Below are 21,490 nucleotides of genomic sequence, written 5' to 3'. Positions count from 1 at the left end.
TCCCATTTCCAAATTCTATTTTGATCATGTGACCACCCACACAAGTTCAAAGCTATCCTGTTTGTCCCCGCCTTTTCAGTCTTAATAGTTTAGTGCCAACTTGGCAATGATTTACTGAAGGTTTACTGAGTTTAAATCCATTACCATAAAACACCAGCTCTATGGTGAAATAGAGTTGTGAAAAACCTTGTCTATCAATCCATATGTATCAGACTCATAGAAATGTATAGAGATCTCTACTTGGAAATAACCTGTTTTAGCATGGACATTGACATTAAGGGCTTCCACTAGTAGTCAACTGGGTGGGGATTCCTATGGATTAAAGCAATCAGCCAATGATCAGAGCATTGTCATCTTCTTCAAATTGGGTTGTATGGTTTGTATATGGCTTTAAACTATATCAGCGGCATCTAGTGGCCACAATAAATTAATAACACAGAAGAGTTGGTTCAAGACTCCTGCACTGCAAGTCCTGGTAAATCACCAATCGCTTTACACTTTTTTGCAAACACAAAAGAAGACGAAAATTGAGCACTTTAAAATTAAGAATGCCTCAATGGTGCTGCCCATGCTTTCACAGATGCCATAATGGGACAGATACAATGATGAGACCTCTATCCATCTCTTTGAAGAGCCCCCCATGTTGAAAGAAATATCAAACCCTCTAAATTCACTAGGATTCGCACAAACGCCATCATAATAGTCTTCATACATAAGTCTGTCACATTGGTACTGGTAAAGATACCGTAGATACAAATTCGCATTGCCCAAGGTCAAGATTACAACTGAATTCCCACAGTCTGCCATTCTAATGAGTAATAAAGATCTGTTATCAGCAAGTGTATGTTTGCAACGTGAAAATATTCACATATGATGTTGAACTGTTTTGTCTGTTACAGCGCTTCACAGTCTGCTTCCTGGAACACAAACGTTCACCCTACACTTCTCGATCTCAAGTACAGGATAAAAATGCCTCCAAATCTCTAAAAACAGCAGGAGTCGATCGATTTGGCAGGGGTCAGAGGGTGAATGCTGAGCTAACAGGCTAAGAGTGACTTTGTTCTCCCTCTGACACAGGGAGAGAGAAGGAGAGAGAGAAAGTGAAAGGTCTATTCTAGCCATATGGGCCACTAGAGATGGCTAAAGTACAGTGTCATTTCACTAAGACACACACACACACAGTTTGTCCCACATTCCTTACTAAAGCATTGTGGCTGGCCAGCGAGTCCAAGTCAAATATACATGTGACATTACAAAAGACTAAGCATGCTTAATAGAGAACCTCAAATGAAATCGCTTTTTAGTCCAGGAGTAGACTTAATCTGGGTCTGGGAATCCGGCCCTATACGTGTTAGCAGCTGATAAACAAACAGACAGTGGTCTGTTGAGTCAGAAAAAGTGTTTTAACTGAGTATGAGTTTAAATCCTTTACCTCTCTACCAGACAGATTATTTTTGGGATCAAGTGCTTAAGGAAAACACCCCTCTATGGGTCCACATTTTGACTCATGGATCTGTGCCACCAGGTATGGTAAAATAAATAGACCCTGATTTTCTTGTCATGAGACCAGGCACGTGAGTTTCCCTCCTAATCTTATCTGTGTCAAATTAGACTGTAATAAAAAGTTAATTCCTCACATAAGAACACACATGTGAGCTTCATTAACCATTAACATGAAGAATAGGATTGTGGGTAGCTGACTCAAACTACTCCAGGGTAGTTCAACTAGCCATTCCTTTGAATTTGTCTACACCTGACCTTGTACAGGAAATGTAATGCATGAGAGGTTATGGTAAAACAGAGATTCAAGTGTTACACTTTCACAGTGCTCTTCATGAGAATCATTGTAAATGTAAATCATTGGCTTGACTGTTCACTGTAGATTTACCATTCAGATGTCACTAACCAGTCACTAACATACACACTTCATCATACCACTGCCGGTGCCACAGCATCCCACACACAGACTGGGTTCCTTGCTGTACTTTCTGATTTCCCTAACGAGTCTTACTTGATTGGATAGGTAAGCAATATGGTAAAGGTATATTACCCTTGTGATTTAAATATCTACCAAGTACCCTAATTATCACTCTTTCAACATCGGTGATAAAAAATGGCGAAAATACCGAGAAAAGGGAGCAAGGTTTTAGAATCCAACTCAGATTTTTGAGGCGTTCCGCAAACCCTTGATTCCGCTCTGTGATTGGCTCCACACAGACCTGTCAGTCAGTCAGATAGTCAACCTGATTGGTCTGTCTGTTCCAGTCAGAAGACACCATTGGTGTTTCGTTCCTCGTTCTTGCGTTCTTATGCTCTTTATCGCGTCAATCCCCATCCGTCTCAACCGCGCAACGGAAAACGTCAAAGCGCGAGGCAGTTATTCACGTATGAATTTACGGTGTTTTTACAGCGCAGTGAGCAGGAAACATATCCATATTACGCAGTTAACGCTAGAGATGCAACCCCCCGCAGGTGAGGTCAAATGCAGAGGGAAGGGGAACGGTGTTGTTGTTGATGGCAGGTGCATCGGACATATCTGGCCAAACCTGACGGGGAGAAATGGAGACGGACAAAGCGGTGTTGTGTGAGAGCCTTATTATTTGGGTAAGTGCTGTCTGCGATGTCCGCTGTTCATTTCGAGAGCGCTTTAAAGCGTCTGATTGCATGAATTATTTTACTGTGTTTATCGATGACGGTATAATTTACCTGTGGCAGGTAAATTAGAGTCAGGACTAAAGCAATCAGGAAATGGCCACGATTGGAAATCCACCTGTTCTCTCCTATTTATAATAATTTAGGCCTACAGTAGCCTAATGTTCACGTATTGATAAACCATTGTCGTCAGCTAGGCTGTAAGAATAGCCTGTATAGAGTATATTCGCAGATTAGCCGATTAAAATCAATGATTTATGATGGTGTTGAGCGACGACTAGTGTGGGCGGACTGGAGCTCCGACGTTTTTCTATTAAAAAAATAGGCTACTGATTTCAGTAATTACACACTACATTGTTCTGTTTAATTGCGGACTATTCGTTGGGTGCTGAAATCATTAGTTGTGTTGTTTGAATAAAAAAAAATGAACTCAAGGTTTGAGCTCCAGGTCTCTCACACTAGTCGTAGATAAACTCCATCATAAATCGTGGAGTTGAGTTAAATCGGCTATGCGCTGGGTGGGTATTTTATCTGAATCTACAATGCACAAAATGAGCGTTACCTTGTTTCCAGTTTTGTCTTTAGTTCTTCGACACACAACGAAAGACAACAATATCCCTGAATTCAGTTGATCCTCATCCGATTTAGGAACTAATCTCATTAACTGCTAGATATTTGTGGAATGTTGCTCCTTCGATTATAGGCCACTGGCAAATCAGTAATAATGTAACTTTCATTTGCGTTGATCCTAAACGCCAAATGTGAATTGTGGCACCTGTAGGCTACAGTTTCATTGTGCAACCTTATTCCTTACATGGCTTGCAATCATTTAGTAACATTTGAGATAATGTAAATTTGACTTGAAGTCAGTTAGGCTATTAGGTGAGATTAGATGGTGTGCCAAGTGTTACAGCATGTTTCTCTCCTGTAGTGGAGCTTTCCCTCCTCCAGTGTCAATAGGGGACAGAATAGGACTAGGGCTGCATCCCAATAAACTGAAGTGGCTTCCTCTCGTTTTTGGCTATCCTCCCCTTTATCTGCAGCTACCTGAGAGATCTGGCCAAATGGAAGCTCCTTTCTGTTGGGCATTCACCCACCATTGTTTTCAAATCTTCTGTGACTGAAATTGAGTGTGAGTGTAAATGAGAGGGGACAACAAAGACACTTAAGATGCAGGATTTTCCTGAACGCTGCAAGGGTATAACCAGTACAGGACACACAATGTCAGTGAATGAATAACCACGTTGACTTAGTTTACACAGGCAGCCCAGTTCTGAACTTTTTCCACTACTCAGAATCAGAATGGGCTTCCTGTGTAAATGCAGCCATTGAGTGATGGGGAGCACTACAGTTTACAGGAGGTAAAAAGTCTTGATTGCAGTACTTGGTGTGGCAGGTTTGTAGTGAGTGCTCACCAGACACCATGGAGACACAGTCCTGTAGGATGACTTATTCACAAGTCCACCATAACAGAGTAGGGCCTAGACTAGAGTAGTGAAGCATGTCTCTCTCACAGTCACCATTGTCATGCACACACACACCTCTCTTTCTGACCTCATATGGCAACCCAACGTCTTAACCATTAAAGCAAGAGGAAATTGGGCTTATGTGTTAGGTAGGGCTACTCCGTTACATGTGCACGCCCATGAAATGTTGTTTTTGATGGTTCATGACAGGGTTTGCTGTATGATCAATGCAAGTGGAGATGGATTTCAGTGCCTCCAACTGCCGCCTCTGTCTCATTTATGTCCCAGTGTCTCCCCCCTGTCTGTACTCTAATCTATGTCATATTCTTTGTTTGAATCCATCCCGTCTCAGCTCCAGACCTTTAACACTGGGTCACCATGTACAGCTGTAGCGGAGCTGACCACTGGCGTCGCCATGTCTCAGGCCTTGCATCAGATGTGAGTAACGCATACACGCACACTGAATGAATCTAAACATCTTCCCAGTGCCATGTGTTTTCTCTGACAGATGTTACACACACATTAATACGCGCCCCTCCGGTGACTCTTGAGATGTGCTCTGACCAACTACTGTCTGTCATATGCGCGCGGGCAAAATGGATCATGCTGCTGGCAGCGTAGAGTAAAAATAGACATGTTTAGAACTGATAATTGATCGCATGGTGAAAGAATGAATGCAATTAATTGATTATTGAATGTTAGGAACACAGCTTTGTAGAACCAAAACATACACAGCCTCTGCTCAAGGAACTCCAGAACGACTCATTTGGGGTGCTGTAGTTTGAACGATATTTTGCTTAGCACCCTCACGGCAGTCAAGTAATGCATTCTGCTAAGAGTCGTTCACAACCCAGTCCTATTGTGGCTACAACTCGTATCAAATGTACCAAGAAATGATCGTATTTCTATGCCTAGTAATCAACAATTGTACATTGTTTTAAAGCACGATTTTACAAGTCTGTCACAAATCACACCTCCAATAAGCCCCTTATGGTGAACGAGTGGCTTGTAGAATCCAATGCTTATGCATGCATGTGTGTTGTGCTTTGCAGAGATCCAGCGTGGTTCAGTAAAAGTTGGCTCGGTCGCATTAAAGAAGATGTTGGGGATAACTGGAGACTCAAAGTACTGAACTCCATACTGATCTCTTTCTGCCCTTCCATTTTCTCTCCTTCTCCCTCTTCCTCTGACTTCCATTCCTAATTCCCTTGCTATCCTCCCTCGCTACGTCCCTTCCTCCATTCATTCCTTCTTTCCCTCCCTTACTGACCTAAAAACCAGAGTGACTGCTCTCTGCTGGCCTTAGCATTTTAGCCAGCCATTAGCCTTTCAGTGCTATCATCCTCACACCAGAAAAGACTCACTCAGAAATTCTTTGAGGTGTATGTACACTTTATCTAGAGTGAAGACTTTGCAACTTCTTTCTCCAGATGAACAACCTGAAGAAGATCCTTCAGATGATGGTGGATTACTACAATGAGGTAGGTAGAAACATGTCGAGTTATGTCTAGTTATAACTGTTCTATTCTGTCTATGGCACTAGGTCGTAGCCCAGCAGATCTTAAGACTTCACCAGTTTGGTAATGAAGGGTTATTACCATGGCAGCCTCACAATAGATGTTCTATTCTCTGTCACTTGGTCCTGAGCAAGAAGATCTGACTTCCTCCTGCCAGACCTGGTCCAGGTTATAACCCTTTATGTCTGGTTAAAGCTGTTATATTCTCTGTCTGTCACTAGGCCCTGAGCCAGCAGATCCAGGAGTTTCCATTGCCAGACCTGGTGAAGGTGGCAGAACACTCAGACCCTGTAGAACTTGGACGACTGCTGCAGCTCATACTGGGCTGTGCTGTCAAATGTGAACGCAAACAAGGTAGCGCCCACACACACACATGGTGCAGTCCCAGAGGCTGAACTAGAACGATTCAACAACACTATATTGTTGTCTTGCCAAGACAATGACAAAGGAGTCGGTTAAATCTGAAACAGACTGGCACCCAAAACAGAAACTGTGTGTGTGTAATTCCCCCCACCTCTCTTTTTCGCCATCTTCCCTCCATCCTCTCTCTCTTTCTCGTTCTCTCCCCCTCCAGAGTACATCCAGGTCATCATGACTCTGGAGGAGTCCGTACAGCATGTGGTGATGACAGCCATTCAGGAGGTGAGGCTTGGCCTGACCAGGGCCATTATCTCAGATTGATTTTAAATAGTGTGGCGTGTACGGTAGGATCTTAGAATTGCCTATGTGTTAAAAATACAGTTACCAATACTGTGATTTTGTTAAAGTACATCCATGACTTCTCTTTGGCTTTATAAAGTAATGTTAGACCACCTGTTGTGTGTGTGTGAATGAGTAGGACTGAAGTTGTCTCTAACCAAACCTGTACCATGTCTCTCTTTGTCAGCTGATGAGTAAAGAGAACATGGCCCAGTTTGGAGCAGAGCCACCGGGGGATGTAGAATCACAGGTGAGAAGAGGAGATCCTCTGTTAGGCCTCTAATAATCTATGTATATATTGTTGTTGCTGACTGTGCATGTCCCTCTATAGTTGACACTGGACAACCTGGGACAAGAGGTGAGAGGAGATGCACTGTGTTATAGGGATCTAATAGAATGCTGTTGTCTGTATTATAGTTGTTGTTGTTTGCGTGTCTCTCCATAGTTGACCGCTTGTCTTAGACTTGTTAGTACTGTGATATTGCTTGTCTCTCCCCAGGCCTGCTGAAGTAGGCTGGCTGTAGAGAAGCTAGCTATTGCTAAGTGTGTGTGTGTGTGTGTGTGTGTGTGTGTGTGTGTGTGTGTGTGTGTGTGTGTGTGTGTGTGTGTGTGTGTGTGTGTGTGTGTGTGTGTGTGTGTGTGTGTGTGTGTGTGTGTCAGTTGAAGAAGGCTCTTGAGGACCTGGCGGATCTGATGTCAGAGAAGGAGGAACTAGCCCAGCGCTGTCATGAGCTCGACGTACAGGTACACACACACATACTGGCTGTACCTGCGCCAATACTCCAGTAATTTTTTTTTAATCCTATACCTTGTTCTCCGTCTTCTTTTAAATAGTGACCCAACATGTTTTCAGCACTTATTTCTCTGGCTTGTCTCTGCAGCAGACATATAGTGAGCAATATGTTTGGAACATCAAATCGCACTATCGAATCTCAATACATATAGAATTGTGAGAATCACAATACGTATTGACACCTAAGTATCGTGATAATATTGTATCGTGAGGTCCCTGGCAGTTCCCAGCCCTAGTATAAACTGGGTCTGTTTTATGTGCTATGATGCCAGGGGCCATTGTCTGTGGCTGGTGTAGCAGAAGGGCTGTGGTTTTACAGACTGGGCCACTGCTTTCCCCCTGCCTGCTCTCTCTGCCGTGTCCTGCTCTGCCTGGCTGGGGAAAACACAGGACAGGACAGAACCCTGCTGCTGGTTACTGATTTGGTCAAGTTTATAATAGTCAAGTTCATGTAAAGGTACTGATGCTGTTGAATGGGTCTATCGTCTCGTGTCTACAGATTGAGTTGTTACAGTAGATCACCATTTTCTCTCTTCACGGACAAATCAAATCAAATCAAATTTATTTTTATATAGCCCTTCGTACATCAGCTGATATTCTCAAAGTGCTGTACAGAAACCCAGCCTAAAACCCCAAACAGCAAGCAAAGCATGTGAAAGAAGCACGGTGGCTAGGAAAAACTCCCTAGGAAAAACTCCCTAGAAAGGCCAAAAACCTAGGAAGAAACCTAGAGAGGAACCAGGCTATGAGGGGTGGCCAGTCCTCTTCTGGCTGTGCAGGGTGGATATTATAACAGAACATGGTCAAAATGTTAAAATGTTAAAATGTTCATAAATGACCAGCATGGTCAAATAATAATAATCATAGTAGTTGTCGAGGGTGCAACAAGCACGTCCGGTGAACAGGTCAGGGTTCCATAGCCGCAGGCAGAACAGTTGAAACTGGAGCAGCAGCACGGCCAGGTGGACTGGGGACAGCAAGGAGTCATCATACCAGGTAGTCCTGAGGCATGGTCCTAGGGCTCAGGTCCTCCGAGAGAAAGACAGAAAGAGAGAATTAGAGAGAGCATATTTAAATACACACAGGACACCGGATAAGACAAGAGAAATACTCCAGATGTAACAGACTGACCCTAGCCCCCGACACATAAACTACTGCAGCATAAATACTGGAGGCTGAGACAGGAGGGATCAGAAGACACTGTGGCCCCATCCGATGATACCCCGGACAGGGCCAAACAGGCAGGATATAACCCCACCCACTTTGCCAAAGCACAGCCCCCACACCACTAGAGGGATGTCTCCAACCACCAACTTACCGTCCTAAGACAAGGCCGAGTATAGCCCACAACGATCTCCGCCATGGCACAACCCAAGGGGGGGGGCGCCAACCCAGACAGGAAGACCACGTCAGTGACTCAACCCACTCAAGTGACGCACCCCTCCCATGGACGGCATGGAAGAACACCAGTAGGCCAGTGACTCAGCCTCTGTAAAAGGGTTAGAGGCAGAGAATCCCAGTGGAAAGAGGGGAACCGGCAAGGCAGAGACAGCAAGGGCGGTTCGTTGCTCCAGCCTTTCCGTTCACCTTCACACTCCTGGGCCAGACTATACTTAATCATAGGACCTACTGAAGAGATAAGTCTTCAGTAAAGACTTAAAGGTTGAGACTGAGTCTGCGTCTCTCACATTGGTAGGCAGACCATTCCATAAAAATGGAGCTCTATAGGAGAAAGCCCTACCTCCAGCCGTTTGCTTAGAAATTCTAGGGACAATTAGGAGGCCTGCGTCTTGTGACCGTAGCGTACGTGTAGGTATGTACGGCAGGACCAAATCGGAAAGATAGGTAGGAGCAAGCCCATGTAATGCTTTGTAGGTTAGCAGTAAAACCTTGAAATCAGCCCTTGCCTTAACAGGAAGCCAGTGTAGGGAGGCTAACACTGGAGTAATATGATCAAATTTTTTGGTTCTAGTCAGGATTCTAGCAGCCGTATTTAGCACTAACTGAAGTTTATTTAGTGCTTTATCCGGGTAGCCGGAAAGTAGAGCATTGCAGTAGTCCAGCCTAGAAGTAACAAAAGCATGGATTAATTTTTCTGCGTCATTTTTGGACAGAAAATTTCGGATTTTTGCAATGTTACGTAGATGGAAAAAAGCTGTCCTTGAAACAGTCTTGATATGTTCTTCAAAAGAGAGATCAGGGTCCAGAGTAACGCCGAGGTCCTTCACAGTTTTATTTGAGACGACTGTACAACCATCCAGATTAATTGTCAGATTCAACAGAAGATCTCTTTGTTTCTTGGGACCTAGAACAAGCATCTCTGTTTTGTCCGAGTTTAAAAGTAGAAAGTTTGCAGCCATCCACTTCTTTATGTCTGAAACACAGGCTTCTAGCGAGGGCAATTTTGGGGCTTCACCATGTTTCATTGAAATGTACAGCTGTGTGTCGTCTGCATAGCAGTGAAATTTAACATTATGTTTTCGAATGACATCCCCAAGAGGTAAAATATATATAGTGAAAACAATAGTGGTCCTAAAACGGAACCTTGAGGAACACCGAAATTTACAATTGATTTGTCAGAGGACAAACCATTCACAGAGACAAACTGATATCTTTCCGACAGATAAGATCTAAACCAGGCCAGAACTTGTCCATGTAGACCAATTTGGGTTTCCAATCTCTCCAAAAGAATGTGGTGATCGATGGTATCAAAAGCGGCACTAAGATCTAGGAGCACGAGGACAGATGCAGAGCCTCGGTCTGACGTCATTAAAAGGTCATTTACCACCTTCACAAGTGCAGTCTCAGTGCTATGATGGGGTCTAAAACCAGACTGAAGCGTTTCGTATACATTGTTTGTCTTCAGGAAGGCAGTCAGTTGCTGTGCAACAGCTTTTTCTAAAATTTTGGAGAGGAATGGAAGATTCGATATAGGCCGATAGTTTTTTATAATTTCTGGATCAAGATTCGGCTTTTTCAAGAGAGGCTTTATTACTGCCACTTTTAGTGAGCTTGGTACACATCCGGTGGATAGAGAGCCGTTTATTATGTTCAACATAGGAGGGCCAAGCACAGGAAGCAGCTCTTTCAGTAGTTTAGTTGGAATAGGGTCCAGTATGCAGCTTGAGGGTTTGGAGGCCATGATTATTTTCATCATTGCGTCAAGAGATATAGTACTAAAACACTTTAGTATCTCCCTTGATCCTAGGTCCTGGCAGAGTTGTGCAGACTCAGGACAATGGAGCTTTGGAGGAATACCCAGATTTAAAGAGGAGTCTGTAATTTGCTTTCTAATGATCATGATCTTTTCCTCAAAGAAGTTCATAAATTTATTACTGCTGAAGTGAAAGCCATCCTCCATTTGCGAAGGCTGCTTTTTAGTTAGCTTTGCGACAGTATCAAAAAGAAATTTCGGATTGTTCTTATTTTCCTCAATTAAGTTGGAAAAATAGGATGATCGAGCAGCAGTAAGGGCTCTTCGATACTGCACGGTACTGTCTTTCCAAGCTAGTCGGAAGACTTCCAGTTTGGTGTGGCGCCATTTCCGTTCCAATTTTCTGGAAGCTTGCTTCAGAGCTCGTGTATTTTCTGTATACCAGGGAGCTAGTTTCTTATGACAGATGTTTTTAGTTTTTAGGGGTGCAACTGCATCTAGGGTATTGCGCAAGGTTAAATTGAGTTCCTCGGTTAGGTGGTTAACTGATTTTTGTCCTCTGACGTCCTTGGGTAGGCAGAGGCAGTCTGGAAGGGCATCAAGGAATCTTTGGGTTGTCTGAGAATTTATAGCACGACTTTTAATGCTGCTTGGTTGGGGTCTGAGCAGATTATTTGTTGCAATTGCAAACGTAATAAAATGGTGGTCCGATAGTCCAGGATTATGAGGAAAAACATTTAGATCCACAACATTTATTCCATGGGACAAAACTAGGTCCAGAGTATGACTGTGGCAGTGAGTAGGTCCAGAGACATGTTGGACAAAACCCACTGAGTCGATGATGGCTCCGAAAGCCTTTTGGAGTGGGTCTGTGGACTTTTCCATGTGAATGTTAAAGTCACCAAAAATTAGAATATTATCTGCTATGACTACAAGATCTGATAGGAATTCAGGGAACTCAGTGAGGAACACTGCATATGGCCCAGGAGGCCTATAAACAGTAGCTATAAAAAGTGAGTGAGTAGGCTGCATAGATTTCATGACTAGAAGCTCAAAAGACGAAACGTCATTGTTGTTTTTTTTTTGTAAATTGAAATTTGCTATCGTAAATGTTAGCAACACCTCCGCCTTTGCCGGATGCACGGGGGGTATGGTCACTAATGTAACCTGGGGTGAGGCCTCATTTAACACAGTAAATTCATCAGGCTTAAGCCATGTTTCAGTCAGGCCAATCACATCAAGATTATTATCAGTGATTAGTTCATTGACTATAACTGCCTTGGAAGTGAGGGATCTAACATTAAGTAACCCAATTTTGAGATGTGAGGTATCACAATCTCTTTCAATAATGGCAGGAATGGAGGAGGTCTTTATACTAGTGAGATTGCTAAAGCGAACACCGCCATTTTTAATTTTGCCCAACCTAGATCGAGGCACAGACACGGTCTCAATGGGGAAAGCTGAGCTGACTACACTGACTGTGCTAGTGGCAGACTCCACTAAGCTGGCAGGCTGGCTAACAGCCTGCTGCCTGGCCTGCACCCTATTTCATTGTGGAGCTAGAGGAGTTAGAGCCCTGTCTATGTTCGTAGATAAGATGAGAGCACCCCTCCAGCTAGGATGGAGTCCGTCACTCCTCAACAGGCCAGGCTTGGTCCTGTTTGTGGGTGAGTCCCAGAAAGAGGGCCAATTATCTACAAATTCTATCTTTTGGGAGGGGCAGAACACAGTTTTCAACCAGCGATTGAGTTGTGAGACTCTGCTGTAGAGCTCATCACTCCCCCTAACTGGGAGGGGGCCAGAGACAATTAATCGATGCCGACACATCTTTCTAGCTGATTTACACGCTGAAGCTATGTTGCGCTTGGTGACCTCTGACTGTTTCATCCTAACATCGTTGGTGCCGACGTGGATAACAATATCTCTATACTCTCTACACTCGCCAGTTTTAGCTTTAGCCAGCACCGTCTTTAGATTAGCCTTAACGTCGGTAGCCCTGCCCCCTGGTAAACAGTGTATGATCGCTGGATGATTAGTTTTAAGTCTAATACTGCGGGTAATGGAGTCGCCAATGACTAGGGTTTTCAATTTGTCAGAGCTAATGGTGGGAGCCGTCGGGCGTCTCAGACCCCACAACGGGAGGAGTAGAGACCAGAGAAGTCTCGGCCTCCGACTCCGACTCGCTTAATGGGGAGAACCGGTTGAAAGTTTCTGTCGGCTGAATAAGCGACACCGGTTGAGCATTCCTACAGCGTTTCCCTCCAGAAGCCATGAGAAAGATGTCCGGCTGCGGGGACCGTGCGAGGGGGTTTATACTAACGTTACTATCTGTACTTACTGGTGGCACAGACGCTGTTTCATCCTTTCCTACACTGAAATTACCCTTGCCTAACGATCGCGTCTGAAGCTGGGCTTGCAGCACAGCTATCCTTGCCGTAAGGCGATCGTTCTCCTGTATATTATAAGTACAACGACTGCAATTAGAAGGCATCATGTTAATGTTACTTAGCTTCGGCTGTTTGAAGTCCTGACGAACCATGTCCAGATAAAACCTCCGGGGTGAAAAAGTTGAATGAAAAAAGTTGAGTGAGGGAAAAAGTAAAAATATACGGTAATGAAAAAGTAAAAAACCGTCAGGTATCAAAGTAAGATCGGCAACAAAAACGCACAGCAGCGTAAACAGGTCTGTCCACATGGCTGCATGGCTGCTCGTCATCGAGGCTGACTAAACACATCTAACGGTTGGTTGCCGAGGCTGACTAAAACATCTCTACCCTCTTTTGCTCTCTGTCACTAACACGTATCTCCAGGTGTGAAAGTAAGAATACACGGCATCCCCGCAAAACAAATAGTGGGGGTACGCCGTACCAGTAAAACATGAGCCTATCACAATAATGAAAACCAAATGTCAAATCTATAGGCTATTACACCATTATCAATCATTACCACATGTCAGAGGCATGATGAATTAGGGAATGGACTTGAAAACGGGTGGTATAGCCTACGCTCCAAAATGCGATGTGGTTCTACGAGAACGCAGACATTTTGCAGAAAGAGGTTAGTGGCCGACACGCGGACAGTGGACGCATACATTCTGGCCTAATGACAATCGCCAAATGTCATTATGCTTTTTGGTGTTTTGTGTAAAAGATGTCTCTTGCCATTCACCACTGTTTGAAGGCTGGAAATGTGTTAGGAGTAGATGAACGTACACAGGTAGCCAAGTAAAGGAGGCCTTTTGAAGTGATTGTTTGACAATTGAATGAAAGCGTCATGACTGGATGTGTTAATGCAACAATAAAAGGTAATACATTTTAAAAGTTATATGACAAATCTTCGACTAGGCCCACAGAGATTCTATTGAATTAATAGGGATTCTATATGTAATTCTATGATTAGGTAGCAAATATAAAGGTCAAGTCAACATAAAAAATTGGAGGCCCCTTACAGTGATGCCAAGCTTCTAGCAAAATGTATTGCGCTTAGAATTAAAAAGGTATTGTCAGATATTATTAATCCTAATCAGACAGTTTTTTTTAATTTATTTTTTTACATAGGAAATAGTATAAGACAAGTATTGGAAACAATAGAACACTGAAAAATCTAGGAACCAGGCCTGGTCTTCTTAGCTGATTTGGAAAAGGCCTTTGAAGTATGACTGACTAGAATTTATATATAAATGTATGGACTACTTAAATTTTGGAGAATCTCTTATACAATGGGTTAAAGATATGTATACTGTAGTAACCCCAGGTGCAAAATAGTAAATAATTGCTACTTCTCAGAAAGTATTAAACTGTCAAGAGGAATAAAACAAGGTTGTCCACTATCTGCATATCTATTAATTATGGCCATAGAAATGTTAGCTATTAAAACTAGATCCAACACTAATATCAAGGGGCTCGAAATCCAGGGCTTAAAAACAAAGGTGTCATTGTACGCTAACGACTCATGTTTTCTTTTAAATCTGCAATATAGATCCTTACACAACCTCAGAGGATCTAGATAATTTCTCTAAACTCTCTGGATTACAACCAAACTATGATTACATTTTGGATCACAAAAAAATACAACTTTTATATTACCGTGTAGTTTACCAATAAAATGGTCTGACTGTGAAGTGGACATAGTCGGTATTCATATCGCAAAATAAATTGTCAATACAATACATTTTAATAGAAAGTTAGCAAAAATAGATAAGATCTTGCTACAATGGAAAGGTGAATACTTGTCTATTTGTGGAAAAATCACCTTGATTAATTATTTAGTCATCGTTTACCTATTTACTGATGGCCCTGCCTACACCGGACAACTTGTTTTTTTAATTATGAGCAAAAAATGTTTCCACTTTATTTGGAACGGCAGGCCAGCCAATTTAAACGGGCCTATTTACAGTACATTCGTAAAGTATTCAGACCCCTTGACTTTTTCCACATTTTGTTACGTTACAGCCTTATTCTAAAATTGATAAAATTGTTTTTTCCCGTCATCAATCTACACACAATACCCCATAATGACAAAGCAAAAAGTTTTTTGTTGTTGAAATTTTTGCAAATGTATTACAAATAAACTGATATCATATTTACATAAGTATTCAGACCCTTTACTCGTGTGTGTACACTATTCCCAGTTATTGTCTCTGGCATAAACCATGACTAATGAACATAGGGGAGAGAGAGTGTGTGTGTGTGTGTGTGTGTGAGGGAGGTAAACTAACCAGCCGTTCAACCTATTAACTTTCTCCTCATTCTGCATGCATATGTGAACATTTGTGTGGTACCACTGTATTGGATGTACTGTAAAACATGGTGGATTTGATAGCCTTTAAATGTTCTTCTATTTTTCTGTCTTATTGGATCATGTTGTCAGGCATGGTTTGTCTGACAGATGTTATTTTTATGTAAAATATTCTGTAACAAGTGTTGTTTTTGTGCTCAATGGTGGATCTATTCATAATTATTTAAGCTACTAATTCTGGGATTGAGACAGCCCACCTCTGACCCTGGTTTGACCCTGGTCAGGTGACGGTCCTTCAGGAGGAGCGGAACAGCCTATTAGCTGAGAACGATGTGCTGACGGACCGAGCCAATCAGCTGGACGCATTTGATGACCCAAGCACGCCCTCCGGACGGAAACACAGCCAGCTACAGATACAGCTAGAGACACTACAGGAGGAGAACTTCAGGTGTGTGTGTCAGTGAAAACACATTGCACTGGGACAACGCTTAGAGTAATTCAGCACAGCGCTTACAGATATCACTCTCTCTCTCTGTGTGTGTGTGTGTGTGTGTGTGTGTGTGTGTGTGTGTGTGTGTGTGTGTGTGTGTGTGTGTGTGTGTGTGTGTGTGTGTGTGTGTGTGTGTGTGTGTGTGTGTAGGTTAGAGGCAGCTAAGGATGACTACCGGATCCACTGTGAGGAGTTGGAGAAGCAGCTGATCGAGGTTCAGCATCGTAACGACGAACTTACTAGCCTGGCCGAGGAGTCACGAGCACTTAAAGACGAACTCGACATCCTCAGGTGTGTGTGTTTGGTGGCATTCCAGGTCGTCTTTATTGCAGTTGTGCTGCATGGATGTGTAAAGACGACCTGGAATGACTCCACCATCTCTCTCTTAATCCTATCTGTAGTCTGTGCTGTCTGCATTGGTTACAAGCTAATCAGAAGACCCTCGGAACAATTGAGTTGATTGAATACTGGTGTATAAGTGGGAGACAGGAAGTGGTTAGTTAGAAGCAAGGGTAGACCAGTGAGAATGTGTTTGTTTTGGTTCTTCGCTGTGCCTGTTTTTTTTCGTTCTCTTTTTATAAATTGAATTAAATGAAGTTCTCTGTTTTGTGTGTAGGAGCTGCTCAGACCGTGCTGTGAAGCTGGAGGCGTCAGTGGAGACATACAGGCGTAAACTGGAAGACCTGGGAGATCTGAGGAGACAAGTCAAACTGCTGGAGGAGAAGAACATGACCTACATGCACAACACTGTCAGTCTGGAGGAGGAGCTACGCAAGGCTAACACTGCCCGCGCACAGCTAGAGACATACAAGAGACAGGTGAGACATACTGGAGACAGGATCATTCCTGAAGTTGTCCCCTCCCTTTTGCACTATAGATCTGACAGCGCTGGGTTGGGGAAAGCATGGCGGAACTCTGAAGCTTTTGCCCTCACCTACCAAGTCGTCTCTGAGGAGACATCATTTTGGAAGGACAAACAGCCAATCAGGGGGCTTACTAAAACTATTTCCTGTTTCCTGCCAGGTCCAGGAGCTACACCGGAAGTTGTCAGAGGAGTCTCGGCGGGCAGACAACCTGGCCTACGAGATGAAGAAGTTTGAGGAGAAATACGACGCTGTAATGAAGGAGAAAGAGGTACGGACTGGATCCCAACACTTTCTACTGCAACCTACCTGGTCCCTCTGATATGCAAACACAGTAGGGGAAGGAGCTAAGGAATGTTTTTGGACAAGGCAATAGTCTAACGCTATTGGCTTATCTCCTCCTCTCTGTCTCCTGATGTTGATGTCATCAGAAGATCATCATTGAGCGAGACTCTCTGAAGGAGACCAATGAAGAGCTACGCTGTAACCAGGCTCAACAAGACCAGCTCCGACAAGCAGGTAGCTCATTGGACCATCGCATTGACAATGTAGACTGGCTGTTTGGTGCTGTGTGATTGGAAAGTGAAGGTTTCTTTGATAAACGGTGTGGGCGCATTCGACATTGACTTTAAAGGGCAGTTGAGACTGACTGATCTACAAATCACATTGCTTCATAAATAACTATTAATGTTATTTGTAGGTCAGTCACAATTGACCCATGATGCATCACAGTTTTGACGCTTTCCAACACGGTCTGTGTCTCTGAGGCTTACAGATACACATGGTTACTGATCTGATCTCTCGCTCATCACAGGGATGGCAGGGATGCCAGCTGGCAGTCCAAGCCATGATAACCTTGCTGCTGAAATCCTACCTATAGAGTACAGGTAATCATTTAATAATTGTGTTTGTGTGTGAGTCGCTGACTGCGCTAATTGTGTGTCCTTGTCCATACAGGGAGAAGTTTATTCGGCTCCAGCATGAGAATAAGATGTTGCGTGTGCAGCAGGAGGGATCAGAGAATGACAAGATCTCTGACCTACAGACACTGCTAGAGGAGGCACACCGAACACGCTCTAAACTGGACACTGAGAACAGGTGTGTAGGTGGCGCTAGCTGGCTCACCTTTTCACTTGTACTGTCTTGGATGTTTTACTTCCTAGTTGACGTTATTCTACTTCCTGTGTGTGTGTGATGTACTTCCAGGTTAAACCGGGAGAGAGTCACTGAGCTGCAACAGCAGGTAGAGGATCTACAGAAAAGCCTACAGGGCCAGGGGGCCAAGACTGATGATGTGAGTTACACACTAGACAGTACATGCATAGACTTTACACATACTGCTATGTCAAACATTAACCCTGCATACTGTACAGTAGCAGCTCTAAGGTAACGGTAGCTGTGTTCTCTTCCAACTGCTCTATATTTTCAGTCTCACCTGAAGAGGAAACTGGATGCTCATATGTAAGTATGGTGCATACCACTTTATGAGACCTCCGTGTTACTCCTAAGAGATCGATGTATAAAGTAAGGTGTTTTATTACCCACATGGTCCCGTGTGGCTCAGTTGGTTGAGCATGGTGTTTGCAATGCCAAGGTTGTGGGTTCGATTCCCACGGGGGACCAGTACGGAGAAAAAAAATGTATGAAATGTATGCATTCACTACTGTAAGTCGCTCTGGATAAGAGCGTCTGCTAAATGACTAAAATGTAAATGTAATTACCCAGGGTGCAACTGAACGAGGCGCAGGATGAGATCATGAAGAAGAAAGAACTGCTGGAGGACCTGCAGCCAGACAACACACAGACCTGTGAGTACAACTGTAACACAACCATAACATGACCACAACATTGGCAGTATAGTTTTCAGAGAGCCCCAGTGAGTGTTGCCTGTCTCTATCCCTTAGCTCTGAGACTGGAGGAGCTAATGGCTGCTCTGAAGAAGAAGGATGATGATATGAGAGCCATGGAGGAGAGATACAAGATGTATCTGGAGAAAGCACGCAATGTGAGTTGTCATTCCTTCCGCTCTTATCCAACTAGCAGCTGGACAAAAAGTATGGAAAAAGATAATGTCTCTATTATTTGGTTCTGCTCCCACCCATGATGTCTGATGAAGCGCTCGGTCTGTTTCGGTGCTGTAGGTGATCCGTGCGTTGGACCCCAAGCTGAACCCAGCCACAGCAGAGATCCAGGCTCTGAAGAACCAGCTGATGGACAGAGACAAGAGGATCCTCAGTCTGGAGGTAACGCTGACCTTTAACCCCTGGCCTCTCTCCTTAACCCTCAGCCAGGAGGCAGTCATTCACAGGGGGATCCATAGTACTTATCTCAGTTTACTCTCGACCTCTGGTATTGATAGTCTCTTTCACTTTCTCTGTCTCTCTCTCTGTAGAGGGAGTGTGAGCAGGCAAAGCTGAGAGAGTATGAGGAGAAGCTGATTGTAACAGCATGGTACAACAAGGTTAGAACATGAAATCTGAATAGACGCACATTGTATTTTAGACCTCATATTTTCTTTGAAAATAAATGACAGGAATGTACAGTTTACAAATGTTATCTCTCTTCCACTCCCTCCAGAGTCTGAGCTTCCAGAAGCTGGCGATCGAGGCCCGTCTGGGGGGTCGCTCCACCTCTATGGTGCCCCCCGGTCAGTCCTTCCTGTCCCAGCAGCGCCAGGTCACCAACGCCACCCGCAGGACCCTCTCTGTCAGCGTGCCTGCCACCACCGCTAACTAAACCTGGGATGGGTGACTACTGAGGTGGGCCACTGTGTATACAGGCTTAAAGTTAAACCATCATTAGTTTAATAAGGTGTGTTCGTGCTGGGCTGGAACAGAAGCCTGCTGACACGGCGGCCCACTAGGACCGGGGTCTCCCACATCTGAAGTAAACAAACAAATGGCTCCTCTCTCACTCCCTTCCACAAGTGCACACTCAAGTGACCTTAAGCACACTAGCTCTCAGCCCCTGGGGAGGGGACAAGCATGCACTGACTGATGTGAACATGAGCACTTGGTGTAGTCAGGTTCCCTCTTCCTCACTGATACACTGTACAGTAATATACCGCACAGTAGCACACAACAGCACTGTTGCTTATAATCACCTGGAATGAGTTTGGTCTGAGTTGACAACCCTATCCACATTATTGGCTTTAGCCTAGCACAGAACACTGACTGAGCCCTTCAATATACCTGTGTTAGTCTAGATAGCATCAAGCTCTGACTGGAATGCCTATTGAACGAACCTTGATTCTTAATCTCGACCTCCTGACACGCTGTATATTATGTCAGGGATATGTCATTTATTCCGTCTATGAATGCGCAAAAAAATACAATTGGAGCTTGTAAGACATGTGGTCTTAAATGGCTTATTTGAATGCTATTACCAACTGAATATAAGTGATATTCTAAAATGTTTTCATACTTTACAAAATGATGAATCAACAACACTATGCAGTTAAAGGATGTAACAAACAACCTATCAACCATTGGACTAAAGAGAGAGTTTGACCTCTGATCTTCCTCCTCTGAGTTGTCACAATCACCGGGGATGAATGGAGCACAGATAACTGAGAAATAGCTGTATTTGGTGCTGGCCACCAAATGTCCATTACTAGTTTCTTACACAAAAGTAGGAAGTCTATACTGCAGACCTGTGTCAATATCCTGATGTCATACTGACATATATCGCTGGTGCGGCAGCCGCGAATCAATTCATCAAATCAGAAATCCAGGACTATTTATGTTATTTATTTTCTATGTGTTAACTGTGATCTGTACTAGAATTTACTGCATGCTCTAATGGAATACTGTTGGGCCTTTATATTCTCTGAATGTCTTGTCTAGATGAGTAGTAAGGTTTCAACAGTATAATCTATACAGCACTACTGTTATCAGGGTTCAAACACCAGCTTGGCATTTATGGGCCAGTTTCACAAACCCAGATTAAATTATAGTTAGGTTATGAAATATTGAAATGTGGATTAATTCAACCTTGTCCTGGATGTATTGCATCTGCAATTGTGGACACAGCTCCTAGATTTAAATATTCTTCCTCTCTGATGAAGCGAAAATGCTGTGACAACCTCTTTGAATGTCTTTAAATTTGTTTGGGCACATTTGGCCTTCCTCTGTACCCACAATGCATCTGGGGATTGAGTTTGATGCATCTTGGCTTGAGGTGCACTGGGATATCTGAATGAAACAAATGTCTCTTTAAAATAGCTATCCACTGATGTTGTGATCCCTACTGGGTTGGATTGCTAGCCTTATAGTGAGGCTTACTTTAGCTCAAGGCAAGCAATTAGCTAGATGTTGGATTTGTTGTTTTGGGAAAATGTGAAATTCTTGTATGTCATGTGCTGCTGCTTACATTTTATACACACACTTCAGCTAAAACGATTTGGCCTCTAGACTCTAGAGCAGCGTACAAAGCTGATTTCACAGCTCAGTTGTATTTTTTTTGCAGTGGATAGTACTTGTACATCTACTGATTCACATACATACAATGCCATGTATACAGAGATCAGAGCAGTACTAGGAAATGAGATCTGAACAACATTGTTTGGATAGTAGGCTACTTGTTCATTGTGTTTAGTGGGAAAATAAGTGTGAAGGCCTTTTCATGTACTGTAAAGAATAAAGTCTTTTCAAAGTGTTGAGTTTGTTATGTGCTGAGAGTAGCTAGTCACATTCTTTGTGGAATTCATATTTCTATTTTTACTCCTCTCTATTCAAAACCAAAAGAGTGACCCTCCATAACACATGTAGGCATTGCTCACATTTCTTAAAGCAAACCTTCTTGCCTAACTTCTAACTTGCCAGCTACGCTTTGTTACTACTACATTGACACTCAGATACAGTAGGCTATAGGTCTACATTTAAACTATATAGAAAATGTTAATGTAAAGGTTGTTTACATTCCTTACTCCTTTCACTATGTACAGTATGTTCATTAGAAACTGATGCTCTCTTTACCCACTGTGTAATCACATATTTGTTACATGTGCCGACTAAAACAGGTGTTTCACCTGACCGTGAAATGTTTCTTACAAGCCCTTAACCAACAATGCAGTTCAGAAAAATAAAAGAGCAACAATAAAATGAGGCTATATACAGGG

At 43.3% G+C, this 21,490-nt stretch overlaps 1 protein-coding gene across 2 annotated transcripts; it reads left to right on the top strand.

Annotated features, from left to right (window-relative positions):
- Positions 1-1,781: 1,781 nt before the first annotated feature.
- hook1 (hook microtubule-tethering protein 1) lies at positions 1,782-21,028 on the top strand. Of its 2 annotated transcripts, XM_014216794.2 has the most exons (23): positions 1,782-2,023; positions 2,473-2,604; positions 4,471-4,556; positions 5,171-5,243; positions 5,549-5,599; positions 5,857-5,989; positions 6,210-6,277; positions 6,522-6,584; positions 6,995-7,078; positions 15,303-15,466; positions 15,659-15,799; positions 16,125-16,326; positions 16,532-16,642; positions 16,803-16,890; positions 17,186-17,258; positions 17,329-17,469; positions 17,578-17,665; positions 17,801-17,832; positions 18,097-18,179; positions 18,276-18,376; positions 18,513-18,614; positions 18,764-18,832; positions 18,949-21,028. In XM_014216794.2, exons 2-23 carry the CDS (start codon positions 2,560-2,562, stop codon positions 19,105-19,107), a joined length of 2,157 nt encoding a protein of 718 aa, XP_014072269.2. In that variant the 5' UTR covers positions 1,782-2,023; positions 2,473-2,559; the 3' UTR covers positions 19,108-21,028. The 2 variants fall into 2 exon arrangements, with proteins under 2 accessions (XP_014072269.2, XP_045543565.1); XM_045687609.1 differs by lacking the exon at positions 2,473-2,604 and having other exon boundaries at positions 1,913-2,023.
- Positions 21,029-21,490: the final 462 nt, after the last annotated feature.

Source organism: Salmo salar, chromosome ssa10, assembly GCF_905237065.1.
Source record: "Salmo salar chromosome ssa10, Ssal_v3.1, whole genome shotgun sequence".
Taxonomy (NCBI): domain Eukaryota; kingdom Metazoa; phylum Chordata; class Actinopteri; order Salmoniformes; family Salmonidae; genus Salmo; species Salmo salar.
This window is presented reverse-complemented; position numbering and strand designations above follow the sequence as displayed.

Bases quoted from the DNA above. Each gene is read 5' to 3' on its own strand.
- hook1 (XM_014216794.2), top strand. From the start codon at position 2,560: ATGGAGACGGACAAAGCGGTGTTGTGTGAGAGCCTTATTATTTGG. The intron at 15,467-15,658 runs GTGTGTGTGTCA...GTGTGTGTGTAG, and splicing joins CTACAGGAGGAGAACTTCAG to GTTAGAGGCAGCTAAGGATG. The intron at 18,377-18,512 runs GTGAGTTGTCAT...TCGGTGCTGTAG, and splicing joins ATCTGGAGAAAGCACGCAAT to GTGATCCGTGCGTTGGACCC.